Source organism: Apus apus, chromosome Z, assembly GCF_020740795.1.
Source record: "Apus apus isolate bApuApu2 chromosome Z, bApuApu2.pri.cur, whole genome shotgun sequence".
NCBI lineage: Eukaryota > Metazoa > Chordata > Aves > Apodiformes > Apodidae > Apus > Apus apus.
This window is the reverse complement of record NC_067312.1, coordinates 15,760,079-15,786,565: the sequence shown is the minus strand read 5'-3', so window position 1 is coordinate 15,786,565 and position 26,487 is coordinate 15,760,079. Positions and strand designations below refer to the sequence as shown.

The 26,487-nt window shown below is 45.9% G+C and overlaps 2 protein-coding genes across 6 annotated transcripts in view; one reads left to right on the top strand and one right to left on the bottom strand.

Annotated features, from left to right (window-relative positions):
- Window positions 1-9,498: 9,498 nt before the first annotated feature.
- The window catches only part of HMGCS1 (3-hydroxy-3-methylglutaryl-CoA synthase 1), a 22,152-nt gene continuing 5,163 nt past the window's right edge, over window positions 9,499-26,487 (top strand). The window contains exons 1-11 of one of the 5 annotated variants that reach the window (XM_051641855.1): window positions 9,499-9,599; window positions 13,932-14,389; window positions 14,772-14,897; window positions 15,405-15,569; window positions 16,274-16,442; window positions 16,848-17,018; window positions 17,799-17,905; window positions 18,247-18,372; window positions 18,651-18,814; window positions 19,201-19,307; window positions 21,074-21,278. In XM_051641855.1, coding sequence (XP_051497815.1) covers window positions 13,942-14,389; window positions 14,772-14,897; window positions 15,405-15,569; window positions 16,274-16,442; window positions 16,848-17,018; window positions 17,799-17,905; window positions 18,247-18,372; window positions 18,651-18,814; window positions 19,201-19,293 — 1,569 coding nt within the window. In that variant the 5' untranslated portion in view covers window positions 9,499-9,599; window positions 13,932-13,941 and the 3' untranslated portion in view covers window positions 19,294-19,307; window positions 21,074-21,278. Of the gene's footprint in view, window positions 9,600-12,326; window positions 12,395-13,931; window positions 14,390-14,771; window positions 14,898-15,404; window positions 15,570-16,273; window positions 16,443-16,847; window positions 17,019-17,798; window positions 17,906-18,246; window positions 18,373-18,650; window positions 18,815-19,200; window positions 21,016-21,073; window positions 21,279-26,487 lie in introns of those variants that run through there. The other 4 variants (XM_051641853.1, XM_051641856.1, XM_051641854.1 and 1 more) reach the window with 4 other exon arrangements.
- Window positions 22,539-26,487, bottom strand: part of NIM1K (NIM1 serine/threonine protein kinase) — an 8,311-nt gene continuing 4,362 nt past the window's right edge. Inside the window, exons 2-3 of the mRNA XM_051641857.1 lie at window positions 25,361-25,629; window positions 22,539-23,397 (exon numbers count right to left, since the gene is read on the bottom strand). Coding sequence (XP_051497817.1) covers window positions 22,648-23,397; window positions 25,361-25,629 — 1,019 coding nt within the window. The 3' untranslated portion in view covers window positions 22,539-22,647. The remainder of the gene's footprint in view (window positions 23,398-25,360; window positions 25,630-26,487) is intronic.

Sequence of the window (26,487 nt, the reverse complement as noted above, 5' to 3'; positions counted from 1 at the left end):
TACCTTTTTTTGTCATTCACTGCATTTGACTGAAATTAGCTCCTCAGTGTTGCCTGTTGTATTTGTTTTGTAACTCTTATGTCTAACTACACATTGCAAACATGGGAGAAAGCACAGCAGATGACAGTAGAAGAAGACAGAAGCAGTGGCTGACACATTCTCTATAAAAAATAAACATCTGTTGCCAGGTCACTGTAGAATAGGTAGTATACTCCCACAGACATGCTGATGAAAGAAACCAACTCCTTCCAAAACAGATCAGAGAAAACAAGAAATGTAATTATATTTTCTGATGAGCCAACAGCCTCCTAACAGGGATGAAGCAACTCATCTGCCTCATCTTCCAGCCTCTAGGGGACACGGTGTACACTGCAGACACTGGCATAGCTCCATTCTTTGCTGAAGCCTTCTGCTAGGAGCAGGAGCTGAGATTGCTCTGATTCTCAGCACCCACAGAAGCTCTTCCTCCCGAACACTGTATTCAGTGTGCTGGGCAGGCAGAGGGTGTGAGCCCTGGCTGGTACAAGCTGAAATGGCACAAGTTTTCCACCATTTCCTTCACGCTCTGCTGCTGCACTGCCTGGACACCACACAGATATAGCGAACATGTGCTAAGACAGAACCCAACCCTCCTGGGCCCAGGTCAGCAGAACACCAGGAATACTAAATTGCTGAAAGATTTTACACCATGATATCAGTATCTCACTGGTTCTGGAAGTTCTATGTACTGTCTTCCTCATGTTTTGCTCTGGATTCCAGAGCAAATTTACCTTCACACTTCCCTCTTGAGTCACAGATTTCTATGTGGGTTTATGATGGCATCTCAGCTCTTCATAGCTTTTCCATCAATGCAACCAATGGCCTTTGAAGTCTTTAGAGTGTACCCTAAGCATCGAGTAAAGTATGGCATGTACTCTAATTTCCATTCCTGTTCTATCAGATATTCAACATTTCACAGGATTAGAGCTAAGCAGCTAACTTTCAAGGCTGACCCAGGCATGTCCAAGGCCCTTCTGAACAATCTGTTTCACTTGCAGAATCATTAAATAATTGCTGCTTGGTAAAGGCAAGTCAGAAAAGTTTGGGAGATTAGCAATACAAGGGAGCAAAGTCAAGCTGACACCATGGGTAAGAAAAAGTGAGAGTGAAGCTCTAGATGAGACCTCAGCAGTGCTGCCATGAAGAGTGGGAACTCCTGGATACTCAGACTGTTCTGGGAAAGGAGGTCCTTGTTGGATTAGGCACGGGCTGCTGGGAAGCTCCACACAATCCTGGCTTGCAGACCTGTCTGCTGCCAGTGGTAAGAATTCAGCACAGCTCTTTCTCTTCTCCTTACAGTCTACAGAGCAGCATCTGCTTCCTAGTGGTGACCTCTTTTTGCATCGTCAACTGTGCTGACCCCCATATCCTACATTCGTATCTGTTCAACAGTTACTGCTTCATATTTGAAATTATAACATTGCTGCAGTTCCACCTCTTCTGCATATTGTATTGCACTGGATTTTCAGGGCAAGGCTTTGATAGAGGAGAGGCCACAGGGGTGGCTGCTGTGAGAGAAGCTGATGGAAGATTCCCCCAGGTCTAGTGGAGCCAACACCAGCCAACTCCCAGATGGACCTCCAGCCAAGGTCAACCCGTCACATGTATAAAAGCAGCAAAATGTGATCTAAGTGCATTTTTCTAGTTTTTAATATACAATGTCACAAATATTTTAGGACCCAGCCAGATCTGCAACTCAATACCATTGAAATAGTTGCATTTACTGCACCTACTTTAAAAGACAGGCTTTGATAATTTTGTTTACATCTTCTAGTTCTTCAGAGTGTGTGTTCTCTCATGTCAGAGAGTCTCAGAGACTACCAGAAGACAGAAGTCCTCCCCTAGCTGCCAACCGAGTTTTAAGTTTGGGTTCCTGTGCAGTCTTCTGGGAACTGAATTAGAAAAAACTTCTACTAGTCATTCAGTCTGAAAAACCTTCTTTCCTGGTATTGGTATCAAAACAGCACTTGAAAGATCTGTATCATCTAGCACAGTTTCATTTAACTCTGAACCCTGACACACAAACATGTACAAGTAAGACCTTTCAGTTTCCAAACCTCCACTTGGGTGATGTCACGCTCTCTGTACCTGAGCATTTATGTTTGACCTTTGCTATCTTGTACTTGGCAACAAAATAAAATCAATACTTTTTTTCAGTAAAGTCATCTCAACATCTTGCTTTGTGGAAGAGATTATTACGGTACATGACTTTGTTTTCCCTGAAAAGGCTGGCTAAATCTCTCCTTTCAATGTGTTCAGGAGCCTGAAGATGTAATCGTCTGTGTCTGAAAACCCCAGTATTTTAGTGACTTAGAAGTGTAGGCCCCACTGAATTAAATTCAGATTATACCTGTAATTAATACTCTTGGAAATGCCAACAAATTCACTTGTATAAGATTTTAAGAAACAGCTTTAATCATCTGGCTGTTTAATTTATTTTAGGAGTTATTAACTTAACCTAGTAAGACAGTGCCTATCCCTCTAGAATTCAGGAAAAAAGCCACAGATAGAATTGCTGAAGAATTACCAAACAAAAGCAAACAACCTACTGGACGTATTGAGACAAAACCAGCACCCTAAATTTGATACACTGGCTTAAAACTAGAAGTAAAGGTGAGTCATGGGACAGCACACCCATTTCTTTCAAAGCAGTGATAGATAAAGTGACCCTACCCTGTTTTACATGTCTGAAAAATGGCGAGAGACACACTCAAATTCAAAACCTTATCAAAAGAGGCTGGATTTTAACAGAGAAAGAGGAAGTGGCATCTCTCCAGCAGCATCTGAGAGTGTTTCTGCTCCAAGTTTATTCTCAGTTATCCTGAGTTTCTTTGTTAAGTACCATCTTCATGAAATGGACTTAGAATCACAGAATCATCAAGTTTGGAAGGGACCTCAAAGATCATCCCTGCCACTAGCAGGGAACCCTACCACTAGACCAGGTTGCACAAAATCTCATCCAACCTGGTCTTAAAAACCTCCAGGGATGGGGCATCAACAACCTCCCTGGGCAACCCATTCAAATTCCTCACCACCCTTATAGTGAAGAATTTCTTCCTAATATCTAACCTAAATCTCCTCTCTCTCTGTTTAAAACCATTACCTTTTGTCCTATCACTATTTTCTCTGATGAAAAGCCCCTCCCCACCTTTCCTGTAGCCCCTTCTGGTACTGGAAGGTCCCTATAAGGTCTCCTCGGAGCCTTCTCTTCTCTAGTCTGAACAGCCCCAACTCTCTCAGCCTGTCTTCATAGCAGAGGTGCTCCAGGCCTTTGATCATCTTGGTGGCCCTTCTCTGGACCCTTTCCAACAGTTCTGTATCTTTCCTGTGCTAAGGGCACCAGAGCTGTACACAGCACTCCAGGTGTGGCCTCACCAGAGGGGCAGAATCACCTCCCTGGCCCTGCTGGCCACACTTCTTTTGATGCAGCCCAGGGTGTGTTTGGCTCTCTGGGCTCCAGCACACACTGGTGGCTCATGTCGAGCTTCTGATCTACTACCACCCCCAAGTCCTTCTCCTCAGGACTGCTCTCCAGCCATTCTTCCCCCAGCCTGTATTTGTGCCTGGGGTTGACTCAACCCAGGTGCAGGACCTTGCACTTGGCCTTGTCGAACTTCATGAGGTTGGCACTGGCCCACCTCTCCAGCCTGTCAAGGTCCCTCTGGATGGTGTCCCTTCCCTGCAGGGTGTCAACCACACCACACAGCTTGGTATCATCAGCAAACCTGCTGAGGATACACTCAATCCCACTGTCCATGTCTCCAACAAAGATGTTAAACAGCCCTGGTCCCAGTACTGACCCGAGGGACACCACCTGCCTCCATTTGGACATTGAGCCATTGACCACAGCTCTCTGGGTGTGGCCATCCAGGCAATCTCTTATCCACTGAGTGGTCCATCTGTCCAATCCATCCCTTGTCAGTTTGGAGACCAGGATGTCATGTGGGACAGTGTCAAACACCTTGCACAAATCCAGGCAGATGACATCAGTTGCTCTGCCACCATCCACCATCTCTGTAGCCTTGTTCTAGAAGGCCACCAAAAGTGTCAGGCATGACTTGCCCTTAGTGAAGCCATGCTGGCTGTCACCAATTACCTCCTTATTTTCCATATGCCTTAGCAGACTTTCCAGGAGGATCTGCTCCATGACGTTGCCAGGCACAGAGGTGAGACTGACTGGCATGTAGTTCCCTGGGTCTTCTTTTTTCCCCTTTTTAAAAATAGGGGCTATGTTCCCTTTTTCCCAATTAGCAGGAACCTCACCAAACTACCAAGACCTCTCAAATATGATGGACAGAGGCTTAGCAATTGCATCTGCCAGCTCCCTCAGGACCCGTGGGTGAATCCCATCAGGTCCCATAGATTTACGCATCTTTAGGTTCTTTAGATGGTCACAAACCTGCTCCACACCCATGGTGGAGGGTAATTCACTCTCCCAGTCCCTGCTTTCACCTTCTGTGGCCTTTATGTTGAGGCTGGAGCACTTCCCAGAGGAAACTGAAGCAAAGAAATCATTGAGAACCTCAGCTTTCTCAATATCCTGTGTTGCTACCTCGCCCATTTCCTTCAGGAGAGGGCCTACACTCTCCTTGGATATCCTTTTCTCCACTAAAGAAGCTTTTAAAATTGTTCTTAACATCCCTGGCAAGATTAAATTCTAGCATGGATTTGGCTCTCCTGACCTGATCCCTAGCTGCTCAGACCACCTCTCTGTAATCCTCCCAGGATACCTGCCCTAGCTTCCACTCTCTGTATGCTTCCTTCTTAAGCTTGAGCTTTTCTAGGAGCTGCTTACTCATCCATGCCGGCCTCTCAGAGTTTATATTTGACTTCCTCTTAGTTGGGATGCAACACTCTTGGGCCTGGAGAAGGTGATCCTTAAATATCAGCCAGCTTTCATGGGCCCCATCATCCAGGATGTTATCCCAACACACTCTCTTGAGCAGATCTTTCAAGAGGCTGAAATCTGCCCTTCTGAAGTCAAGGGCAGTAAGCTTGCTGTGAGCCCTCCTCGCTGGCCTAAGGATCTTGAACTCCACCATTTCATGGTCACTACAACCTAGGCTGCCCTCACCAGCCTTTCCTCGTTGGCAAGGACAAGATCCAGCATAGCACCTCTTCTTGTTGGTTCCTTGATTACTTGGAAAAGGAAGTTATCATCCTTGCACTCTAGGAACCTCCTGGATTGTCTGCATTTAGCAGAGTTGTTCTTCCAACAGATGTCAGAGTGGCTGAAGTCTCCCATGAGGACCATGGCTTGTGAATGTGAAGCTGCTCCTATCTGTCTATATAGTGCCTCGTCTGTATTATCCTCCTGCTCAGGTGACCTGTAGCAACCCCCCGCCGTGATGTCACCTTGGCCTTTCTTCCCCTTAATCTTAACCCATAAGCTCTCTGTTGGCTCCTTATTTGTCCCCAGGGAGAGCTCCATGTGCTCCAGCTGCTCTTTGACATAGAGGGCAACACCCCCACCCCGTCTCCCCTGTCTGTCCTTCCTAAAGAGTTTATAACCCTCCATTCTGATGCTCCAGACATAGGAGCCATCCCACCAGGTCTCAGTGATGTCAATGAAATCACAGCCCTGCAGGATCACCCTCATCTCTAATTCCTCCTGTTTATTCCCCATATTGTGTGCATTTGTATAACGACATTTAAGCTGGGCCTCTAGTGAGGTTGCCTGACTAGCTGACCTGACCACCACACCACCCCTAGGCTCATCTGTAGTAAACCTGGCTTTGTCCCCCACCCCCTTCCAACCTAGTTTAAAGCCCTATCAATGAGTCCTGCTAATTCCTGCCCTAGTACCCTTTTTCCCCTGTGCGACAGGGTCTTCCCATCCAATGTCAGCAGGCCCGGTGTCCTGTAAACCAAACCATGATCAAAAAACCCAAAGTCCTGCTGGTAGTTTTGGAGCCAGGCATTGATCTGTGAGGTCTTCCTGTTAACTTGTCCTTTCTTAGGTTTTCAGTTCTAAGGTTACTGAGGTGCAGCATTCATTTTGGTACCAAAGACAGCTTCGTTTGGACATTTCACTGGGCAAACTGGTTTAGCTCTAGAGTCACAAAAGGAAAACTACCTGTATTCTCACAAACTGGGCTGGAAATACTGGCAATCACATGTCTGGAGCATAACTTGGTTAGAGGACTATAATTAATTACCTAGGAGGTTTGGAAGAAGATTCACCAACAGCTTTAATATTATTGCTGCAGTCTCTCCAATAAATTAATATAAAGCAATTGTAGTCTATGGCAATAGTAGTACAGGTTGATAATTTCTTGTGTGGAAATAATAGTAGTTTTTTGTAAGTATTCCCTTGCTATACACGCAGTGACAGGAAAAGCAGGTAAGAGATTCATAAAGCTGAATAAAAAGAATAATGCTATTGACAACTATAAAATAAATTGTACTGATTATTAAGAAAAAGTGGTGAATCCTAGGCTATAAAGAATTAGTCATCAGGCTGCAAGAAGATGACATCTGGACTTGATGTAAATTTAAATTAGAATCTGGATCAAGAAGCATCCCGAGGAGACAAATACATTCCTTTAGCAGCATAGATTAGGTACTTGGTCTCTGAATTTAATTTCATATAATTATTCAAATACTGAGACTGTGTTGTGTCCTTAACACCAGTTTTAAAATTCTGAAAATCCAGCAACTGTCTGGCACTTTTTACCTTTTAGCTTTCCTTCATCATCTGCTGGGTGTAATCTTCAAACATGCTTCACTAGTGGTGCAATAGGAGAACATGGTTATAACTTCACTGGCTACAGGTGGTTAATCTGGTGCCATTTTTGTTTGATTTTTGTTTGGTGGTTGTTTGTTGGGTTTTTTTTGCAAATATATGATTTTAAATTAATAGTAATGATTTAATGCATGTCTACATCATACTGTCCTCTACAACCCAAAAAGATAATGTCAAGGATATCATTCATCATCTTGTACTACAGACCATGGAAAAGAAAGCAACAATATGGATCATCTCCCCAGGCAAATCTTAGTTATTTTGGGACCTTTTTTTAAAAATTATTATTAGATCTGTGAAGATCACTATTTACATCTGCATTTGCTGTTATTTGCAAAATCTAATTCTGCCTTTACCATTTTGAAAGAAAACATGACATTTACCAAACAACAACAACAACCAAACAAAAAAGCCCACAACCACCTAAGCAGAGGGTTAGGAGACAACCAGGTCTGAGCTGCCAGGGAGCAGCGAGGGCAGGCTGCTCTGCCACGGTGGGTGAGCCAGGAGCCAAGCGTCACAACAAGGCACACAGGGCAGCGACCTCACTGGCAAGGGTACGCTCTCAGCACCCAAACAAAAGAAGCAGAACAGGGCCAGGGATGGCAAGCAAGGTCAGCCAAGAGTCCAGGTTTCCGGACAAGCCTGCAGGGATGAGCAGGCCTGAGGAAGTCAGCGTGTCAGGACGTGCCAGGCGCAGGCCCAGCAGCGGCGCTGCTCTGCCAGCCGCCCAAGTTGGAACGCAGCTCCTCGGGAAAGGGGACACCGAGGAGGGTCCTCACGGCTCCTGGCCACGCAGCTCTCCTCCCTGCAGCCCCACGCCGGGCTGTGGGAGCACGGCGTGCCAGAGCCGGCGTGTGCGCAGGCAGGAAGGCCCGCAGGCAGCCAGGAAAGGGCTGCAAAGTCTCGGGGGGCACTGGCAGCCCTAACGTGGGCTCCTGCAAATCAAGCCAAGCGGTTCCACCTCCCCCTGAGCATCTGGCCTACCCTAAAGCCAGGAGAGCACGAGTGCCCCGATATCAGGGGACATTTTGCCACCAACACTGGAATTTTAAGTCCATTTTTAAGTCTAGAACAAGGACACAGCTCTGGTTTGGGGTTTGGTTTGGCTTTCTTGTGTTTGGGGCTTTTTGATTTATTTTTTGTTGTTGTTGTTCTCTGGGGTTTGTTTTTGGTTTTTTTGTGGTAGGAAGGGAAAAGAAGGAAGAATTGAAGTTTTAGATTCCCAGATCAGAAGTTCAGCTTTTCTACCACGAAGTCTGTTTAGTCTGTAGGCACAGAACTGTGTGCCTACATGATGTAATTATGCCATCGCCTATCGAGTTTGCATTTCGTCAATGTGTTTTTTCAGAATTACAAATGGAACCAGCTTGTACACAGACTTGCATGGGCTTATCAGAAGGTTGCAGGGTGTCACGCACAAACGAAAACTTCCCAGTCTCCCCCTACTATTTCTCAATCCTTGCACTAGTTATACAATAGATCTGTGATTTTACAGATGGTAGCAGAAGAGCTACAAGTCCAAAACAGACTGACAAACACAACAAGATTTAAGAATTTTCATGGTATTTTTTCCCCTTCTGTCGCATGATTTTTACCCGCCTCTAAGATGGTGGAGGTAACACAGCTGCAACACTCTGATACTGAGTGAGATGAGCAAGGCGTTGTCTTCTGCTAGCTGTGGCCATTGGATGTTACAGAACCCGACACCAGCTGCTAAAGGAGTGTGTAGTTCTTTGATTTGAACAGTGTTTTACAACAAAATGATCTGGGCTGTAGAATTTGTGCGTGCGTTGAGCAGTTTCCCACCTACAAGAGAAGCGTGTACTGCCAGCAGCGGCAGGGAGGGCTCCTTTGGGGATGCGATGCTCTGGGGCTTGTGCAGCAGCGGGATGATGATCGGGATGTAAATCCTCACAGGGCCTAAAGGCTACAGAGGCTGCCACGTGAAACACATGCATTAGCTAATGGTGATTTTGCCAAATAACAATCAAACCACGGTATGGCCTGGCACCCTCCTGATTCAACAAGATGAGAGGGAGCTCTTAGGACGTGGGGCAGTGGGGACAGGACAGGACATCCTCCATGAAGAAACTGGGCAAGGAGACGGCTGTGCACATCCTAGCCCCCCCGGGGAAGGACTGCGGGCAGGTTTCACAGGCGAGGGAGATGCCACAGGCCCAGGGAGGAGGGCAGGGTCCCCAGCACCACCGCCTCCTGCCGTCCCGCCGACCCCGGCCCGAGCCTGCCGGCCGTGCCGCCCCGAGAACCCCGGGGCGCTCCTCAGCCCCGCTGCTGCCGACTCGCAGCTCCGGGCGCCGCCGGGACGCCCGGGGCCGAGGCCGGGGCCGGGGCCGGGGCCGGGGTTGGGGTTGGGGCCGGGGACGGAGCGGGCCCGGCGGGGCCTCCCCTCCCGTTGCCGGGCAACCGCGCGCTGCCCGGCCGGGCCGGCAGCCGTGCTACCCTCACCCGCCATGGGCCGCGCGCTCCCATTGGCCGCCCCGGCGCGGCGCGCTGCTCCCATTGCGCGCCCGCCGCCCCGGCCGCCTCCCCATTGGCGCGCGGGCCTCTGCCCACCCCGCGTCACTTTCTCACGCCATCCCCCCGCCTGCTCGGCGGCGGCCGCCGGGCGGGGCGCGGGCGGCGGGGGCGGCCATTGGCGGCGGGAGCTGCCGCTCAGGCGGCGGGCTGGCGCACGGGCGGCGGGGCGATTTAAAGGCGCCGCGCGCCGGCCCCCCCCCGCGTTCTGCCCCGGTCGTGCGGGAAGGTGAGGGCGCGGAGCGGCGAGTGACAGCGGAGCCATCGCCTCGCACAGGTGAGGGCGGCCCGGCCCCCGGAGGCCCCTGGGCTGGGCTGGGCTGGGCGGCCCCTGCCTCTCCTCTCTGCCGCGGCGGGGGTGGCGGAGCCGCGCGGGGCAGCACTCGTGGGGCGGCGGGGCCGGGCGCCGTGGGGCCGGGCGAGCACAGCCGGGAGGGTGCTTTGCGTGGATGTGGCGCGGCTGGAGTAGTGTCTGCAGTGCGGCAAGGGCGGGGGGGGGAAGAGGGGCGTAGGGAGAAGGAGAGAAAGAGGGGAAAAGGGAAGGAAGAAAGGAAGGGAAACCGAGAAGAGCCGCGTCTGGGTGTCTCAAGGCAGGTGTCAGCGCGCTCGCCGCGCCGGGCGCTGCCCGCAGCATCACGGAGCATCCCCTGCGGCGGGGCTGCCGGCCGCGGGACCTGGCGGGAGCTTCCCGAGCCAGCCCGAGTCCCGGGAGCCGCGCCCCGTCCTGCCCCGAGGGAACCCCCCGCGGGCTGGGCTGGGCTGGGCTGAGTGAGGGGCGGCGGCGGTGGGCTCTGCCGCTGCCCCGGGGCCGTGAGGAAGCCCGAAAGCGGCGGCGCCCTCAGCGTGTCCCTTGATCGCCTCTCAGTGTCGCGACAGAGTCGCCCAGACGAGGCGGGGAGAGCGGGGCGGGCGCACCCCCCCTTGCCCCTGGCACCTCCCAGCGCCGAGCAGGGGCAGCCCGGGGGTGCCCCGGGGGTGCCCGCGCCCGCCGGCCCCACCCGAGCGCCTGAGGGTCCCGCTCGCGGCTGCGGGGGAACCGGCGGCCCGGCTGCGGTGGGTCCCCGGCAGGGCACTCGGGGTACCCGTCCGCGCGTTGGGGGTTTTACGCAGTTTGCTGGTCCCGGGGGCGGGCGGCGGGACGGAGGGGTGCGGAGTTCGCCCACGGCCGCGGCGTGAGGGTAGGGGCAGGGACGGGGTGTGGCAGCCTCCAGGTACACTTGGTACCGGCAAGCCTTTAGGCTCTGCGGGGTTAACTCGGTGATGTCATAGCTGAAGCCGCCAGATCATCTCTATTTTACTCCTAAAAAGCAGCCCGAGGTGGCTCTGCTGTCACTGGCCAGGTCCCTTCGCCGAGTCCTCCAGAGGTAAAACGCCAAAGGGAGTTGTTACCAAGTGCATCGCTTCTGGCGATGGGGCTGGGGACTTATTTTCTAACTTTCAGTCAACTGTTCTGTGTTAATTAAAGCTTGAGAGGGCAATAATCTATTGACAGAATAGAATATTCTCAAATTCTTAAAGACAACCCCCAGTGGGAGTATTTATTTCTGGGAACATCAGCAGAAACTGTTTTTTTCATTCTGCTCAGTCACCTTTTAAGGGGCACAAAACATAGGGAGTTTCTCGTTATATTAAAACGTTTGGGGTTTGCAGGCTTTCCAAAGGAAGTGTAATTTTGAGAAAGCTTTTGTTTTCAGTAAAAATTCACTGATGGGGTGGTGTTTGCCATTTGACCATGGGAACAAAAGGCTGTTTGTTCTACATCGAGTAGAACACTTTTTTTCCTGTAATGACTGAGGGATGTCTGACTTAAGATGTCATATGTCCTACTTAACTCGGCATCAGAGCAGGCTTACAAAGCAGACCTTCTTGTGGCAGTACAGCCCACAGTCCTGACTACTGCACCTTAGGAATATTGGATGAGCCCTGAGAGTTCCACAAAAAGATCTTCCCCCCGGTTGTCGTGTGCAGAAAGCTTTCTGATGAGAGAACTGCAGGGATTAGAACTGATTAAATGCCAGTTTTGATCTAAAAGTTCTGTAAGGAGCAAGGATGGAGCAGGGTATTTTTCCTCAGCCCTCACCAATAGCCCTCACCAATAGCACAAATCTTTTTGGCATGCTGAGTTTCCTAAGAATACACTGCCCTGTTAAAAGCCAGTGTTGTTCCATGGCTATGACAGATCAAGTCTGTGAAGTGCTGCATGCATTGACTTTTAGCATAGAATCATAGAATATGCTGAGTTGGAAGGGACCCATCAGGACCATCAAGTCCAACTCCTGTCCCTGTGTAGGGCACCCCAAGAACCACACCCTGTGCCTGAGAGCATCATCCCAAGGCTTCTTGAACTCAGGCAGGCTTGGTGCTGTGACCGCTTCCCTGGGGAGCTTGTCCCAGTGCTCAACCACTTGATTAAAATTAAACCTCTGAGAGGATCTGCAGCTTCTTCAAGCTTTTTTGGCTCTTGGAGCGGCACCCGGCTCTGCTCTGGGGATGAGCCCTGCTCTCGGGATGGCTGCCAGACTCTGCGTGGAGCCGCCAGCCTTTCCTTTCAATCCCCCTTTTGGAGGAAGTGCGATGTTCTGCTTTGAGCTGCACCCCAGAGTCTTTCCCCGCACCCCCTAAATCTGTTGCTTTGGGATCCCGCAGTGGCGTTTCTGCTTTCGGACGGGGAGCCGGAAAGCCCTGCATCCTCCTTCGGGCTACAGACCTGCTCGCTCCAGGCAGGTTGCCAAAAAGCAACCCAAAAAAAAATAAGGGGCCAAACCCGGGGATTTTGGGTGCTGGTAGGTTTTACGCTTTTGTTGCCGGGGGTTCGGTGTGTACGGGTGTGTGTGTGCGGGTGTGTGTGTGCGGATGTGTGTGTGCGGGTGTGTTTGTGCCCGCGGGGCCGCTGCCAGGCCGCGGTGCGGGGGTAGCGCCGCTCGGCGGCCGCCGCCAGGTGGCGCTGCCCCCCCCTCCCCCGTCCAGCCCCGGGAGGCGGGGCGATCCCTCCGCCCTCGCCGCAGGCCCCGAGCCGCAGCGCGCATGCGTAGCCATCCGCGCCGGTCCGCCGGCCATGGGCTTCCGCAGCGTGTAAGGGCCCGGGCGGCCGCGGTGTGAGGTGGGGGGGCGGGCCGGGGCGGGCTGCGGGCGGTGGCGGGTCCGCGCCGGGCGGGGAGAGGGCGGGGCGCGGCGTGAGGCCCCCCGGCCGGCCCTGCGGCGGCGCCGGGCCGGGGTCGCGGTTCACCTTGAGGCGCTGGGGGCCGCCCTGGGTGACCTCGGCAAGGCCTGGCGCGGCGGCCGCCGGGGCTGGCGGCTTCGTGGCGGGTCGGTGCGAGGAGGAGAGGCCTTGGGGCTGCCGGGGGCACGAACAAGGCGAAACCGGTGGTGTTGCTTGCCGTGGCGGCGGCGGGCTGTGCCGCGGCGCTTCTGTGGGGCGGCTCTGGGTAGCCTTGCCCTGCCGTCTGCGTGTTCCGGGACGAGTAAAGGCTGCAAGGCAAGGACGCAGGAATTAAGCGGGTCATTTTAGCTGCCCCGTAGGTACAGCTGGAACCGTGTGAGAGGTGATCAAGCTCTCCAGGGCCAGCCCTGCGCGCTCACTTTCGGTCTTACACGGGACTGCACGTGTCACAGAAAGCACTTCTGAGGTCTTCCTGACCTGTGTGCGTCCTGTAGAGTCGTTCCTGCAGAGAGAGGCTTTATGCCTGTGTACAGCTGGCCATGTGTTATGGAAGCAGTTGGGTCAGGGCAGTGTGCCAGTACTCGTGGCTGGGCACTGAAGTGAGGTGTGCTCTGCGAGGGGATGAGCAAGAGTCCGGGAAGGTGGGGCCTGCCTGGGTAATAGGGATTCAGTGTAAGTAGAGGGATGGAGTGTGTCCTGGAGTGTGCTGCATCCTCCAGTGTAGTGACAGTAAAGAACTGAGGTGAAAAGAAGAAAACTTGCTCTATCAGAGAGAATCCCTGTGTGTTCATCTCAGCCTATGAAATACTCCTCTAGGCCTGGAGTTAGGAACTCCAGTGTTTCATAATGCCAAAACAGAGTAGGCTTAACCACAAGAAACAAAACAATATCCAAACAACCACACAAAAATATTTTGGCCATCTCTGCTGCAAGTATAAAGGAAATGGAACAACTTAGGTCACTTAGTTTAAAAAGTTTTGAAAAGCCCTGCTCTGTTTTAAGGCAGAGATTTCCTGGTAAGGATAAATTTTAAACTTAAGTTCTCAACTAGCAATATTAGCAAAAAAATTCCAATGGTTGTGTAAAACTGAGACTTCACGTGTAAGCGAAAGTAGAATGATGAACTGATTTAAACTGATTTCTCAAGCATGCAACACTTAAGTATGTGTTTTGCTTCAATGAAATAACTTGGGCTTAACCTACATCTGTTCGTCTCCAAGGCTGACATTTGTATTTTCTCTTAAAAGTACTTATTTATATGAAATGTTACAAAATTTCTAATGATACTTACAGCATGCTCAGACCAAAGTCTCCCCAGAGGCAAAGGCTTTCCTTTTGAAAATTACCTTGTAACTTTTTCTGTAAACCTACAGAAAATCAAAATAGGTTTCTCAAAACAGTTGTGAATAAATCAGCTATTTTTGTGTTTGTTTGTTTGTTTTCTTAAAGGTCTGCCACAATGCCTGGGTCTCTTCCAGTGAATGCTGAATCCTGTTGGCCCAAAGATGTGGGAATTGTGGCACTGGAAATATATTTTCCCTCTCAGTACGTTGACCAGACAGAGCTGGAGAAGTATGATGGTGTGGATGCTGGGAAATACACCATTGGGCTGGGCCAGTCAAAGATGGGGTTCTGCTCCGACCGAGAGGATATCAATTCTCTCTGCTTGACTGTGGTTCAGAAGCTGATGGAGAGGAACAGCCTTTCCTATGAGTGTATTGGGAGATTAGAAGTTGGAACGGAGACAATAATTGATAAATCAAAATCCGTAAAGACTGTCCTGATGCAGCTTTTTGAAGAATCTGGTAATACGGATGTAGAAGGAATTGACACCACCAATGCATGCTATGGAGGCACCGCTGCTCTTTTTAATGCTATTAATTGGATTGAGTCCAGCTCCTGGGATGGTAAGTTCAGAGTGTTTTCTTGAGCAGTTAAATCATCCTCTGGTTTTGAATTGTCTACCTTATAATGACAGTGTTCATGTTTAAACATATAAAACCCAGAGGGTAAACTTTTTATCTTCTGAAGTGGTTTTCTTTCTGGGCATTTGCTACTTCTTAGGTTAGTTACAATGCAAAAATTAATGACATGGCTAATAATCACTGGTCTTCTGAAAATTTCAGTGTGTGCCTGGAAATGGAAATGTGTGAGAAAAGTCAGGGTCCAAGAGCCCCTTAAACTTGGGGTCACCTCTGCTGTATCTGGAGTCTAAAAGTTGCAGATGGATATTAAAATATGCTAGATTCTTGGCTGTTTCTCATTGTTATTTCTGTGTGTTTTTCACAGGACGCTATGCACTGGTTGTTGCTGGAGACATAGCTGTGTATGCCACTGGAAATGCCAGGCCAACGGGTGGAGCTGGTGCTGTTGCTATGCTGGTTGGCCCAAATGCTCCATTAGTTTTTGAGAGAGGTTAGTCCTGTGAGAAAACAAATACTGTTCAGCCAGATAACTGGATCCGTTCAGAAGCCTGTCCCGTTTTTTGTGGGTTGCCAGAGGGCTGGGTTAAGTCCCACTGATGTCAGAAATTGTACTTTGTCTCCTCTTGCTGTGGGTTAACTTCTCCCAGACCTGTTATAGGAGGCAGCAAGGAACATCTAGAGATGTTCCTATCTGTTTTATTTTCTTGGAGATTCTCCAGTAAAATTGACAAAGGGTGGACTAGAGCACTCTACTTCCAAGGCAAAATGTTGAAAATAATGTGTTACTTGTGTTTGTTGTACTCAGCCCTATCATACCTAACAAGCAATTGAGAGCTGTGTGAAACATTGCATAAGAGAGCCTGAAGTGTTGTGAAAACCTGCTTGACTGAGGCCAAATATTGCTTGTTTCCACACAGTAGTCAAGTGATGCATTCAAACTGGTTCAAAGCAGCTGAATTGAAGTTATTTGCAACTTCTGTCAATTTCTGTCCCCCAGGGTTGCGTGGAACCCACATGCAGCATGCATATGACTTCTATAAGCCAGATATGGTCTCTGAATATCCTGTAGTTGATGGCAAACTATCTATACAGTGCTACCTCAGTGCATTGGATCGCTGCTACACTGTCTATCGCAACAAGATCCAGGCCCAGTGGCAAAAGGGTATGTAGCCTCACCTGATGGTGTTGCAAGATGTGGGAATGCTGTGTAACTGCACAGACATTGTGTTCTCAATTTTTAGCATCCAACCTAGAGACTAGTATATGGGTCCCTCTTGTTGTGTCTGTGTGTTCTGAGGTGATTGAAACCTTTGCTTCCTTCTGTAAGAAATGTTCTGGTCTGGCTAAGCACCTGATTGAGTAACCAATAGTGTCTACAGGTGTTTGTTTGTGTTACTTCTAATACCTAGCTTAAAAGCAAGTTAGTCCCTTCACCCAGGCTCTTAAGATAGTGAGGTTAATATTTAAATGTTATGTAACAATATTGATATTTTTTTTTCCCCATATCTTTAGTAATTGTTTCACTTGAATTTAGAGGCATAGATGCAAAGAGTAGATAGTTAAACGAAGCAGATTATTTGTTATGTCAAAATACTGGGTAGAAATACGGAGATTCTGTTACTTTTTCTTCTAGAAGAAGGGCAAACATTGTTAGCTGGTGCAGAAGATCGTTAAGGAACTTAATTTTTAAATAGACGTAGCAGCAGTGTCTTAAATGAACTTAACAGCAATAGTGAACTTTTACAGCTGTCTCTTGTATGCTGTTGTGTTCTGATGACTGGTTTCATGCCCTCCCCCCCATTTTATTTTCATAGTTGAAGCGAGTACTGAACATAAGTTGTAACCCAATATTTCTACCACTTTCAGAGGGGACAGATAGACGTTTCACCTTGAATGACTTTGGATTCATGATCTTTCATTCTCCTTACTGTAAACTGGTACAGAAGTCTGTGGCTAGACTCTTGCTGAATGACTTTCTCAGTGACCAGAATCCAGAAACAGCAAATGGGGTCTTCAGTGGTCTGGAAGCTTTCAGGTGAGAATGGCTGCTGTCTTCCTTATTCACATAATCTTCATTTGTTACATATAAAATCATAGACTGGTTAGGACTGGAAGGGACCTTTAAAGGTCATCTAGTCCAGCCCTTCCCCACCCCTTGCAGTGATCACAGATATCTTCAACTAGATCAGGTTGCTCAGAGCCACATCCAGCCTGACCCTGAATGTTTCCAGGGTTGGGGCATCTACCACTTCTCAGCAATGTATTCCAGTGTTTCACCAACCTCATTGTAAAAAATGTCTTCCTTGTATCTAGTCTGAATCTACCTTATTTTAGCTTAAAACCATTATCCCTTGTCCTGTTGAAAGGTGTGGTTTATATCTAAGCTGTCTTTTTACTCTCTTTTATTTTAGTAACTGTTTATTAACTTTTTTCCTAATAGGGATGTAAAACTTGAAGATACATATTTTGACAGAGATGTGGAAAAAGCTTTTATGAAAGCTAGTGCAGACCTCTTCAATGAGAAAACCAAAGCTTCGTTACTCGTATCCAATCAGAACGGAAATATGTACACCCCTTCAGTCTACGGTTGCCTTGCCTCTCTTCTAGCCCAGTAAGCATGAAGTTGAAAACAAAGTCATAGGTTTTTACATGCAGTCATAAAAGATTTTTGTTTCAGGAAGCCTTTGGTAAAAGCACCATTTAGCAAACATTTTCCTACTAGATTGCCTTAAGCAGAAAGAATGAAGTTAAAAATCAAGTGACAAGCAGATTAAAAGTTTCTGTATGAGAAGCTGATCTGAAATGGCTGCTTACTGCCTTCCAAAGCAAGATCTTATTTTTAAGGCTGTGTCCTTTCTCAGCCTAAAACTTCTCTCTCTTTCCCCCGAAAAAACCCACTGAAGTGGAAAAGAGAGTCAGAATGCTTTCTCTGTTGCACTGTAATGAGGAAAATAAAATTAAATCAGTATTTACTTAACTATTTATGTATTTATTTATTTAGCAACAGTAGACTTTTACAAAATCACGTTAAGTTTCAGTGAAACCATACCTCTTGGATCATTTTTCTTCATTCTGACTTTGCCTCCGAAGATGTAGTTGTCAAGTTTGGACTTCATTGCACTTATGAATGAAAACTGGCTGCCTTCTAGATAATAGTTTTCCAGGAATTCCTTGACTGTTTTGTTTAGGCAGCTTTGTAACTCATCATATAACAGCAGTGTTTGAAAATGTGTTTCTTAAGTCATCATTCTGTGGACATCACATGCTAAATATGTATTGTAAGTCAATATAATTTGCTGGCTGCTTTCTCTAAGCTACCTTCACTTTCTAGTTATTTAAAGTTGGCACCTTGGCTTAATTGTCACTTTAAACAACTGTTCCTTGTTTGCAGGTACTCCCCAGAGCAGCTCGCGGGACAAAGGATCAGTGTGTTCTCATATGGCTCTGGTTTTGCTGCTACACTGTATTCCATCAGAGTTACACAGGATGCCACTCCTGGTGAGTTAAAGGAAGGGATGTTAACTAAACCCCTTGCAGAGCTCTCCTTTAGATGCTTTGTTACCCACCAGCATAACTAAACCTGCAGAGCAATCCTGAAAGACAGTAATGCTAAACTGACGATCTTCCAGCTCCAGGGAGTGTTTTAAGGTTCTCATTGTGCAAATAAATAATATTCTTCAAACCTCATTCATGTTTTGATTGAGTAATGGAGAATGTTTTTAAATGACTAAAAATTAGCTTCTGCAATGCAAAATATTTTGAATGGGTTTGAAATGTTAACGTGCTAGTGTGCAGTTCTCAGCACTGGTACTGCCTTACATGATAGCTTTATATTGTAGGTTCTGCACTGGACAAAATAACTGCCAGCCTTTCTGATCTCAAAACAAGACTTGACTCAAGAAAATGTATTGCACCTGATGTCTTTGCTGAAAACATGAAGATTAGACAGGAAACACATCATTTGGGTAAGAATTTCAGAAATATAAATCACTCCTAGTCTTAAAGCAAAATGCTTATCACTTAATTCACCAGACTTTAAATTATTAGGGTGTAGAACGAAGTAAATGTCCAACTCTTTCTACTTCCAAATAGCTCGTGTTCACAAGAGCCACATCCAGTGTGGCTGAAATGAAAATGCAGACTTGTTTTTTTTCTGCCTTACTGTATCCAAACTGCAAAGGCTGCTGTTGTGCAAAACTCTTACCAAGAATTAACTAATGGTGTGTTACTGGCTTTCTTACAGCCAACTATATTCCTCAGTGTTCAGTGGAAGATCTCTTTGAGGGCACGTGGTACCTCGTGCGTGTGGATGAAAAACACAGGAGAACTTACGCACGGCGCCCACTGATGGGGGATGGACCTCTGGAGGCAGGAGTTGAAGTTGTCCACCCAGGCATTGTTCATGAGGTGAACACTCCGCTCTCTTTAAGAATTTGATTGAAGTGCTGGAACGGTTTATCTGTTTGTCTTAGCATGTGCATGTATGTTAAAAAGGATGTGGTTTAACAAGTTATATTAAATACTTTGACATATGTAACATAACAAGCCAAAAGTAAAAAATTGAACATGGGATTTTAAAAAGTACATTTCATGGTAACAAGAGTGAAACTGCACAAGAATGAAATGTGAACACACTGGCTCTGTCACGTAATCACTTTGCATGAGGCATGACCAATTTGATTGACTTAAGACCAGTGTAGCATGAATGTGGTTTGAGAGTTGGACTAGCCATGAATTATGAATGTCTGTGAACTGGAAAACTGTATTTAATGTTTTTTTTCCCTTCTTCTTAGCACATCCCAAGCCCTGCTAAGAAAGTGCCAAGAATCCCTGCAACAACAGAATCTGAAGGCGTTACTGTTGCCATTTCCAATGGGGAGCATTAAGATACCTCTGTGAGGTGGGGAATGAAAGAAGGTGTGAGGGTAGGGTAAGAGAGAGAAAAAGGGTTGCAGTAGTGCTGAAATTTTAAGTGTACAGTAGTACTTCATTTGAGCTTGGAAAACCTATTCAAGTTCCTTGAAAAGGTTTGTCATGATATGGTGTGCTAATACATATAGTCTTTTCAAAACACTAAAACCATTAACATACTGGAGGTGGAGGGACTTGCCAGGAGCTCTATGGATTCCTTAACACGTCTGAATTTTTTTAATTGCTGAGTAGTAGCTGTAGTCTATTACAAGGTCTTTGTACATAGAAAAAAAAATCTTCTGCTTGCTCTTTCCATGTAAAATAACTTGAAACCTACACTGTTAACTTCTACTTATATTCAAGTGTGTGGCAAAATAGTCCAAGCTTTTAATGTTAGGTTCTCAGTGCCTTGACTGTTAAGCAGTCAGTCTTCTGAATACTGCACTTCTCTTCCTCTTAATCACTTTCCCCTGTCTTCTCCCAGTCCGCATCCCATCACCCCATTGCTTTGGGAAAGGTACAGAAGCAAGTAGCATTTAGTGGGGGAACAGCATCTCTTCCCTACCCAAATGACTGGGTTGGGACCAGCTAAGCTGACAGGTGGTTTTCTTCCAAGAAACTCTACCTACTCTGCTAGTTACTATGTAATTCCTCCTGACATCCATGTTACCTGCTTTGTACCTGCATTAGGAATCACAGCAGCCTGGGAGTAAAGAGGAAAAAGAAGGGAGGTAGTAGTTTTTTTTCTTCTAAAGAAAGGGGATTGTTGATTTGGCACCTTTCAGGATTGTTTAGTAGAAGTATCTAAGGCAGCAGAATTTTCAAATAAAACTTACAGGTATTACAGAGCTGTTTTAATTGGCAAATGAAGGGAGGAAGATCCCTTTTTTTCTGGAGCTTTGGTCTCTCACTATTCTTTATATAATACATTTCTCAAAGACTTTGTAACTTTGAATTTGGCTTTGTACTTTCAAGTCCGTCTCACTATTAGTAGTATTATAGGAGTGGGGTCTTATTTCCTTGAGTCTTTTTTTGTTTTCTTTGTTTGTTTGATGTGGGGATTTTGTTGTTCTTTTTCCTAACATGCAAGCTAAATGCTATCCATTTTACAAGTGGTAGATACACAGTGCTAATGGGGATTCCATTCTGGTAGACTTTTAAGGTCCAGATTGGAGATGAACTATGACATGAGCCTTGTAAGCTTGTAATATATATTTAAATTGAGCTAATGTACAGAAGGAAGTTTTGTTGAATTTATTTCTTTGGTAAGACTACAAAGCTACAGTAACTAATATAAAGTAGCAAAAATTATTTGTCTGTTAAACTACAACTTTTTTCTGTGTGTAATGAAGTGTTTGTATTATCTGTCACTCACTAGGGTTTGATATCTTTCTGTATTTGTACAGTCAAGCCTTGGTAAAATAGTTGTTTATTATAAATTGATGAATACTAATCTGTTTGTTCTGCTGAAAATGATGGAGCGATGATGCATGACGATAGTGTTTGCAAGTATTTTGGTTTAGATTGCCCTTGTGAAACTTACCTTGGCACCAGAAAAACAAATTGCCATGGAACAAAGTCCATTGCTGGCAGTGGACGAGCCAAGAAGGGAGCTACTGGCACACAGAGTTAACCACAGGGACCTCACGGTCTGTGAGGCTGATCCTTTATTAAAATAAAGTTTGAGATATTTGAAACCTGTTGGAGTAGTGCTGACTTGCTGGGTTTTCAGGATGCATTTTTTTTCTTTAACAGGAAAGAAAGAGGAAACTGGCCCAGTGAAAACCTGGAGTTGTGGGTTCACAAGCTGTGTGAACCTTCTGCATCTTCTTAATATCTTTCCATCACAAAAATTTCAGGGCTGTGTGTTTCAAGATAACTTAAATATAGAAACTGTTTACAGTGGAGGAGTTAATTCCCAGCTTATAAAATACAATTCATCTGTAATTCTGTCATGTGAGACATGGTATTGTTTTATTCCCCTCAGGAAAACTGAACAGGGATTGTTTCTTGTTTTGGGCTTATCTGAGCCTCATGGAGTCCAGTTTCCCATGGATGACTTTTCAGAGTCGTTCTGTTTACATTAATCCCTCCTTTTAGTGTAAACTTATCATTTTATCAGTGCCTACAATAGATAAGGCTTCCTGCCCTTAAATTTGAAAGCACTGGCTGTACCTCTCTACACCGTGTGTTGACTTACTTGCCTCTACCAAAATTTTACAGGCTCTGCCTCTTAGCTTTTGCATGTCAGCTATGCTTGTGCAGAGGAGGACAGCCACTGCACTTTTCCACCATTTTGCATTGGAGCTTATGCTGTTGAAGGCTAAGATATAAAATAAGCAATTAAAGCTGAAAATCAGAGTATCTACATCTTGGTGATGCTCAGAACAATTTGAGATGCCAAGTATCCAACTTAACTTGCAGTGGTCAAGAGTGTCAAAATCAGCTTTGCGCTAGCCTTTGTTGCCAGAGTAGTATCACAGGAGTTATTATTACAAGCTAGAATGTTCAGTATATAAGGGCATTTTTGTTACTGGTTGCATTCAACCAGTACGCTGGTTGCTGAAGGAAGAAGTTAAAACTACTTTCGAAGTATGCTTAAATCTTTATTGGAGTGTAACTGAAGTCCAAGCAATTCTAGGCTGTCATAGTTGTGCAAAGAGCAGAAGGTGTCAGAAGGTTGGTAGATGGCAGCTTGGCCAGTCCCTCACTAGGAACTGCAAACATGCTTGTAGGGTTAAAGCAGCGTATTCTAGTTTGCTTGTCTGAATAGTGACAAATTAGGACCTGTGGTCAATAACAGCATTGCTGTTTCTTTAAATACAATTTAAAAAACCCAACTCTGATACACATTTTATCATATTAAATTTGCTGAAGAGGTTTCAAAGAAGGCTTCACAGTTTAGGTTATGGTCTGGTTTCTGCTTTAGTTTAGTTCTTTGTGAAACCAGTCCTGGCTTGCAGTGGTGAAGTTGTGTCAAGCTGAGGTGCAGCTTTTCAAGAAGGTAACTGTTGCGTTTCTGTACTGAGAATCTCCCATGTGTGTTAAATGCAGTACTATTTGATCTTCACTAGCAGCATACCTCCACTGATGATCCCTTGCCTGTTTCCCTTAGCGGAGTTCCTGCACTGGCTATAGCATGTCTGGAGCAAGGGACAAGCAAGTGCATGGGAGTGCTGTATTGGAGTGTTTTGCTGGGACTTCAGAAATGCAAAGGAGATAGGCATTTTTAGTTTATTCAAAAATTACAAAAAATTAAACACTGGAACTTGTGAAAAGTGAGTAAAACCCTCCCTTAAAGGTGCAGAGTAGAAAGCCTGCAGTGCAGTTTATAAAATGGAGCACAGCTTGGATGTGTGCTTCATCCCCCTGTAAGAACTGATTCCACTGCTCATGTCTTGTTCTTTGGGGTATGGATGGGACACGATGGGAACACATTCCAGTGCCCTTCTCTTCTGTACCCTATGCAAAACAATTCTGTATACCCCTGTTATTGAGCTGTGTGCATCTCTGCCCTGGTTGTTTTGAATGTGGTCTTTTGTGATACCCAGATCTTCCAGAATATTTTTAACTTCGATTTCTTCCTCTTTGAGTGAATTGGCATCTGATAAGTACTTTGGATCCAGTCTAAATGGCTGTAAAGGTTTGGGGTACTGTATCCCTTGCATCCATTCACTGTTCATAATGAGTTTGACAGAATATCGCTCAGTTGGTACTGGCTGAAGGACTCCTTTTATCAGTTTCTGGCAACTTTCTGAGAGGCAGGAAGGCAAACTGTATGTCCCTTCAAGAATGCACTTTTTCAGTTTGGCCACTGTATCTGCCCGAAATGGCATGATCCCCGTTGTCATAAAGTATAACAAGATCCCCAGTGCCCAGATGTCTACATAAATGCCAACATAGTTTTCATCTCGGAAGAGTTCAGGGGCAGCGTAAGGAGGAGAGCCACAGAAAGTATTTAAAGTTTGATCTCTTCTGCTTATTGTGCTGAATCCAAAGTCTCCCACCTTAACACAGGTGTTACTGGTGTAGAAGACATTTTCTGCTTTCAAGTCCCGGTGGATGATATTATTCTCATGCTGTAGAACAAGGAAAATTGGTATTAGTTTGTACTTGGGAAAGTTCTCAAATGACTAGCTCTGCAGTAATCAATTAATTGCCACACGGGAGAAAGGGAGTCACTTTGGACAAAGTAATAAGCATTGTAATTAAATAAAAAGGTTCAAATACTTAATTCTCTACTGATATAAAATCAATAGGTGGAGAAGATAGGAATAAGGATGCTGGGGTTTTTAAGAGTACCAGTCTCCTGTTAACTAATAGCAACTATTTTTTCATAAAGCGGACTTGTGATAGCATCCTGGCTAATCCTACAAGACTCCATGTGCAAAATTTGTGTTTTCTCAGGGTTCAGAACACACTTGCTTTTGCAGTTCCTACCTCTCTGTAGTGATGTAAGTAACAAAAAATAATTTATTTTTAACTAATTCAATTTTTGTACATATTGTACACTTGTTGGCTTAAGAAGTGAAAGATTTCTCTTGATCAGGTGAGCATAATCACAGATAAAGTCAATTGCTACAATTCTGTTGTGTGATCTAAGGCCATGTGAGGAGCTGGTGGTTTGCAGAAGGACGACAGATATGTGCCTTGTGGTATTTTGTGTTGTTGCAGGACATCAAGTTCAGTGATGTCCTCTAGTTTTAGAAATCTAAAATGAACACGTATGCTGTAACTTGTACTTTTTTGTCCCCTTGGAAATGGAAGTATTGGCCAAGGACTCAAACTGATTTTGCTGTGCCTATTGGAGATACACTTGTCTCCATTAGGTAAGGGTTTAGCTACATCTTTGAAGTAACTAGGGGGAATGGATGTGTTTGAGCACTCCCCTACAGTGGAAGTAACAAGGTGTATATGTTTCTGCAGGCAATAAGGAGACCCTTCAGCATACTAAGATGTTAAAACTATTTTCAGTAACAGGCAGGGATCTTGTCCTCATGTGAACTGCCTTGAAATAGCCTGGATTTGATGCCTTAGCAAAAGTAAAAAGTTTTGCAGAAGTCTGTGTGTACACAAAAGGGGTTGGGCAGTTTAGTAGTCTGGGTTTAATGCTAAGAAATAGATGCAATCTTGAAACATAAAGTTCCAGTAGCTGCAGAATACCTGTCCTACCAAAAAGGTGTTGAAACTAATCCATCATTTACAGGACCTGTGATAATTTTGTCAAAATACATTAAAAAAACACATACTGTTTATATGTATATGCCACGTGCAGCTTGTAATGCAGTTTCTAGATACGTGATGTGGAACATTTGCTTTTGATGTCACCTGGGGCTATTACATGGTAGGAGAATACGAGCCACTGGAGGGCACTCTGAGCCAACTTTAAAAAATAACTACTTCCCAAACTTGCGGAAGTCTTCTGGTTTTATGTTGTTTGAAGTAGCTGTCGTTACAATGCAAAGTTTACAGGAGATGGTACTTATACCTTTACAAGATGCTTTGAGCTCTACACAAAGAACATCATCTTAAATCCAGATACTGAAGTCTAGTCACGGGGAAGTGACTTGCTGAACTTCTCAGATTTGTACCAAAGCAAGAATTGGTAATTAATTGTCTTAGGTGCTAGTCTCCCTCATTCATTAATAAGCCAGCCTCTTCTCTGGAACACTGTCTTCTAGCAGGAGTGACTGATCTTACATTTTTTAATTGGTGGAGGGAAGAAATCAAGCTTTATGGTTGATGCTTACAGCAGCTTAAAGCAGTCAGGAGAACACTGTTGCTAAAGGAATGGTTCCACCCACCAGGTGTTACCAGTTCAGTCCTTTCCCAAAAGCTGTCAACAGAGAGGCAGTAACTCGAGGTGGATGGGAAAGCTCACTCAGATATCTGTAAGACACCTCTTCTCTAGCTGGTTTGCTCTTCAGATATGTGGGCCTGAAATACTGGTAACAGTAAACCTACTAGTTGAAAACCAAAAGACATCCACAAATCTGCAAGACTAGTAAGGGACAGCAGGCCTGTGGAAGAAAAGCAACTTACCATGTGCTTCACAGCAGACACAATCTGGGAGAAGATAATTTTAGACTCTGTTTCTAGCAGCTTTCCTTCGGTACTGATTTTAGTGAAGAGCTCCCCACCTCCTGCATACTCCATTACCAGGTGCAGTTTAGAGAGTGTCTCCATCACTTCATACAGTCTGATGACATTTGGGTGGTGCAGTTTTTCCATGCTGGATATCTCACGAGATAGCAAACGTTGAGTCTTCTGGTCTAGCTTTGTCTTGTCCAAAATCTTAATTGCAACTTTCTCTGAAAGAAACATGTGCTTCCATGTTGTTAATGCAATTGATAATACTATTGACTATTACAGCAATGCTTCGTTCTCCAAGTGCAGTAACATTCCACCTCTGATCAGAACAAGCTAAGTTGCAGGGGCCTGCTAAGCCCTGAGTCTTCAGCACACACACCCATGCCCCTTTCCATCTGCAGCATCCTACTTGCTGCTGAGCTAGCCAAGGGCTGCTGGAGTATTGCAAGGGCTAATCCTACTGTCTGCTGCCTTAGTGTGCTGCACTGCTGTCAGGCTAGTACCTGCTGAGAGGCTGCAGTTACTGCATCTGCTTTCAGCGTCTAATGCTGGTAAAGAAAGTCTGCACTTTCCTTGTTAGCTCAGTGCTTTTCCTTTTCACATGAGCTGGGCACAAGCCTGATACTAGCAGACTAATGGAGGTGTCATGTTTAGGTGCTTTCTCTCAGAAGAGACAAACGAAGTTGGAGGTAATTTAGGGGCTCTGGCTATAACCCTGCAAGTGTATAATGGAAAGGTGTTTTTAAGTTGGTGCAACTTACAGAACTCTTCCCTTCTTTTCTCATACCCTCACAAATTCTCAGTTACCAAAATCAGTGCTGTAGAGCTTTGTCTTTCTCAGGATAGCTGTGCCAGCATTTCTAACTCAGTCATATATGAGTAGTTCTTGGTACTGTACAGAATACAGGAAAAGTACATTTTCATGTCTGTATGCCACAGAGGGCCACATCACACTCAAACTTTAAGGAAGGGAAGAAATGACTGAAGTAGCATAATGGGCAGGGATACCATAAAACAGCAAATCTATCTGTCCTGATAATGCTAATCTGCTGTTAAGTTCTGCATGTTTCTGTAGCATA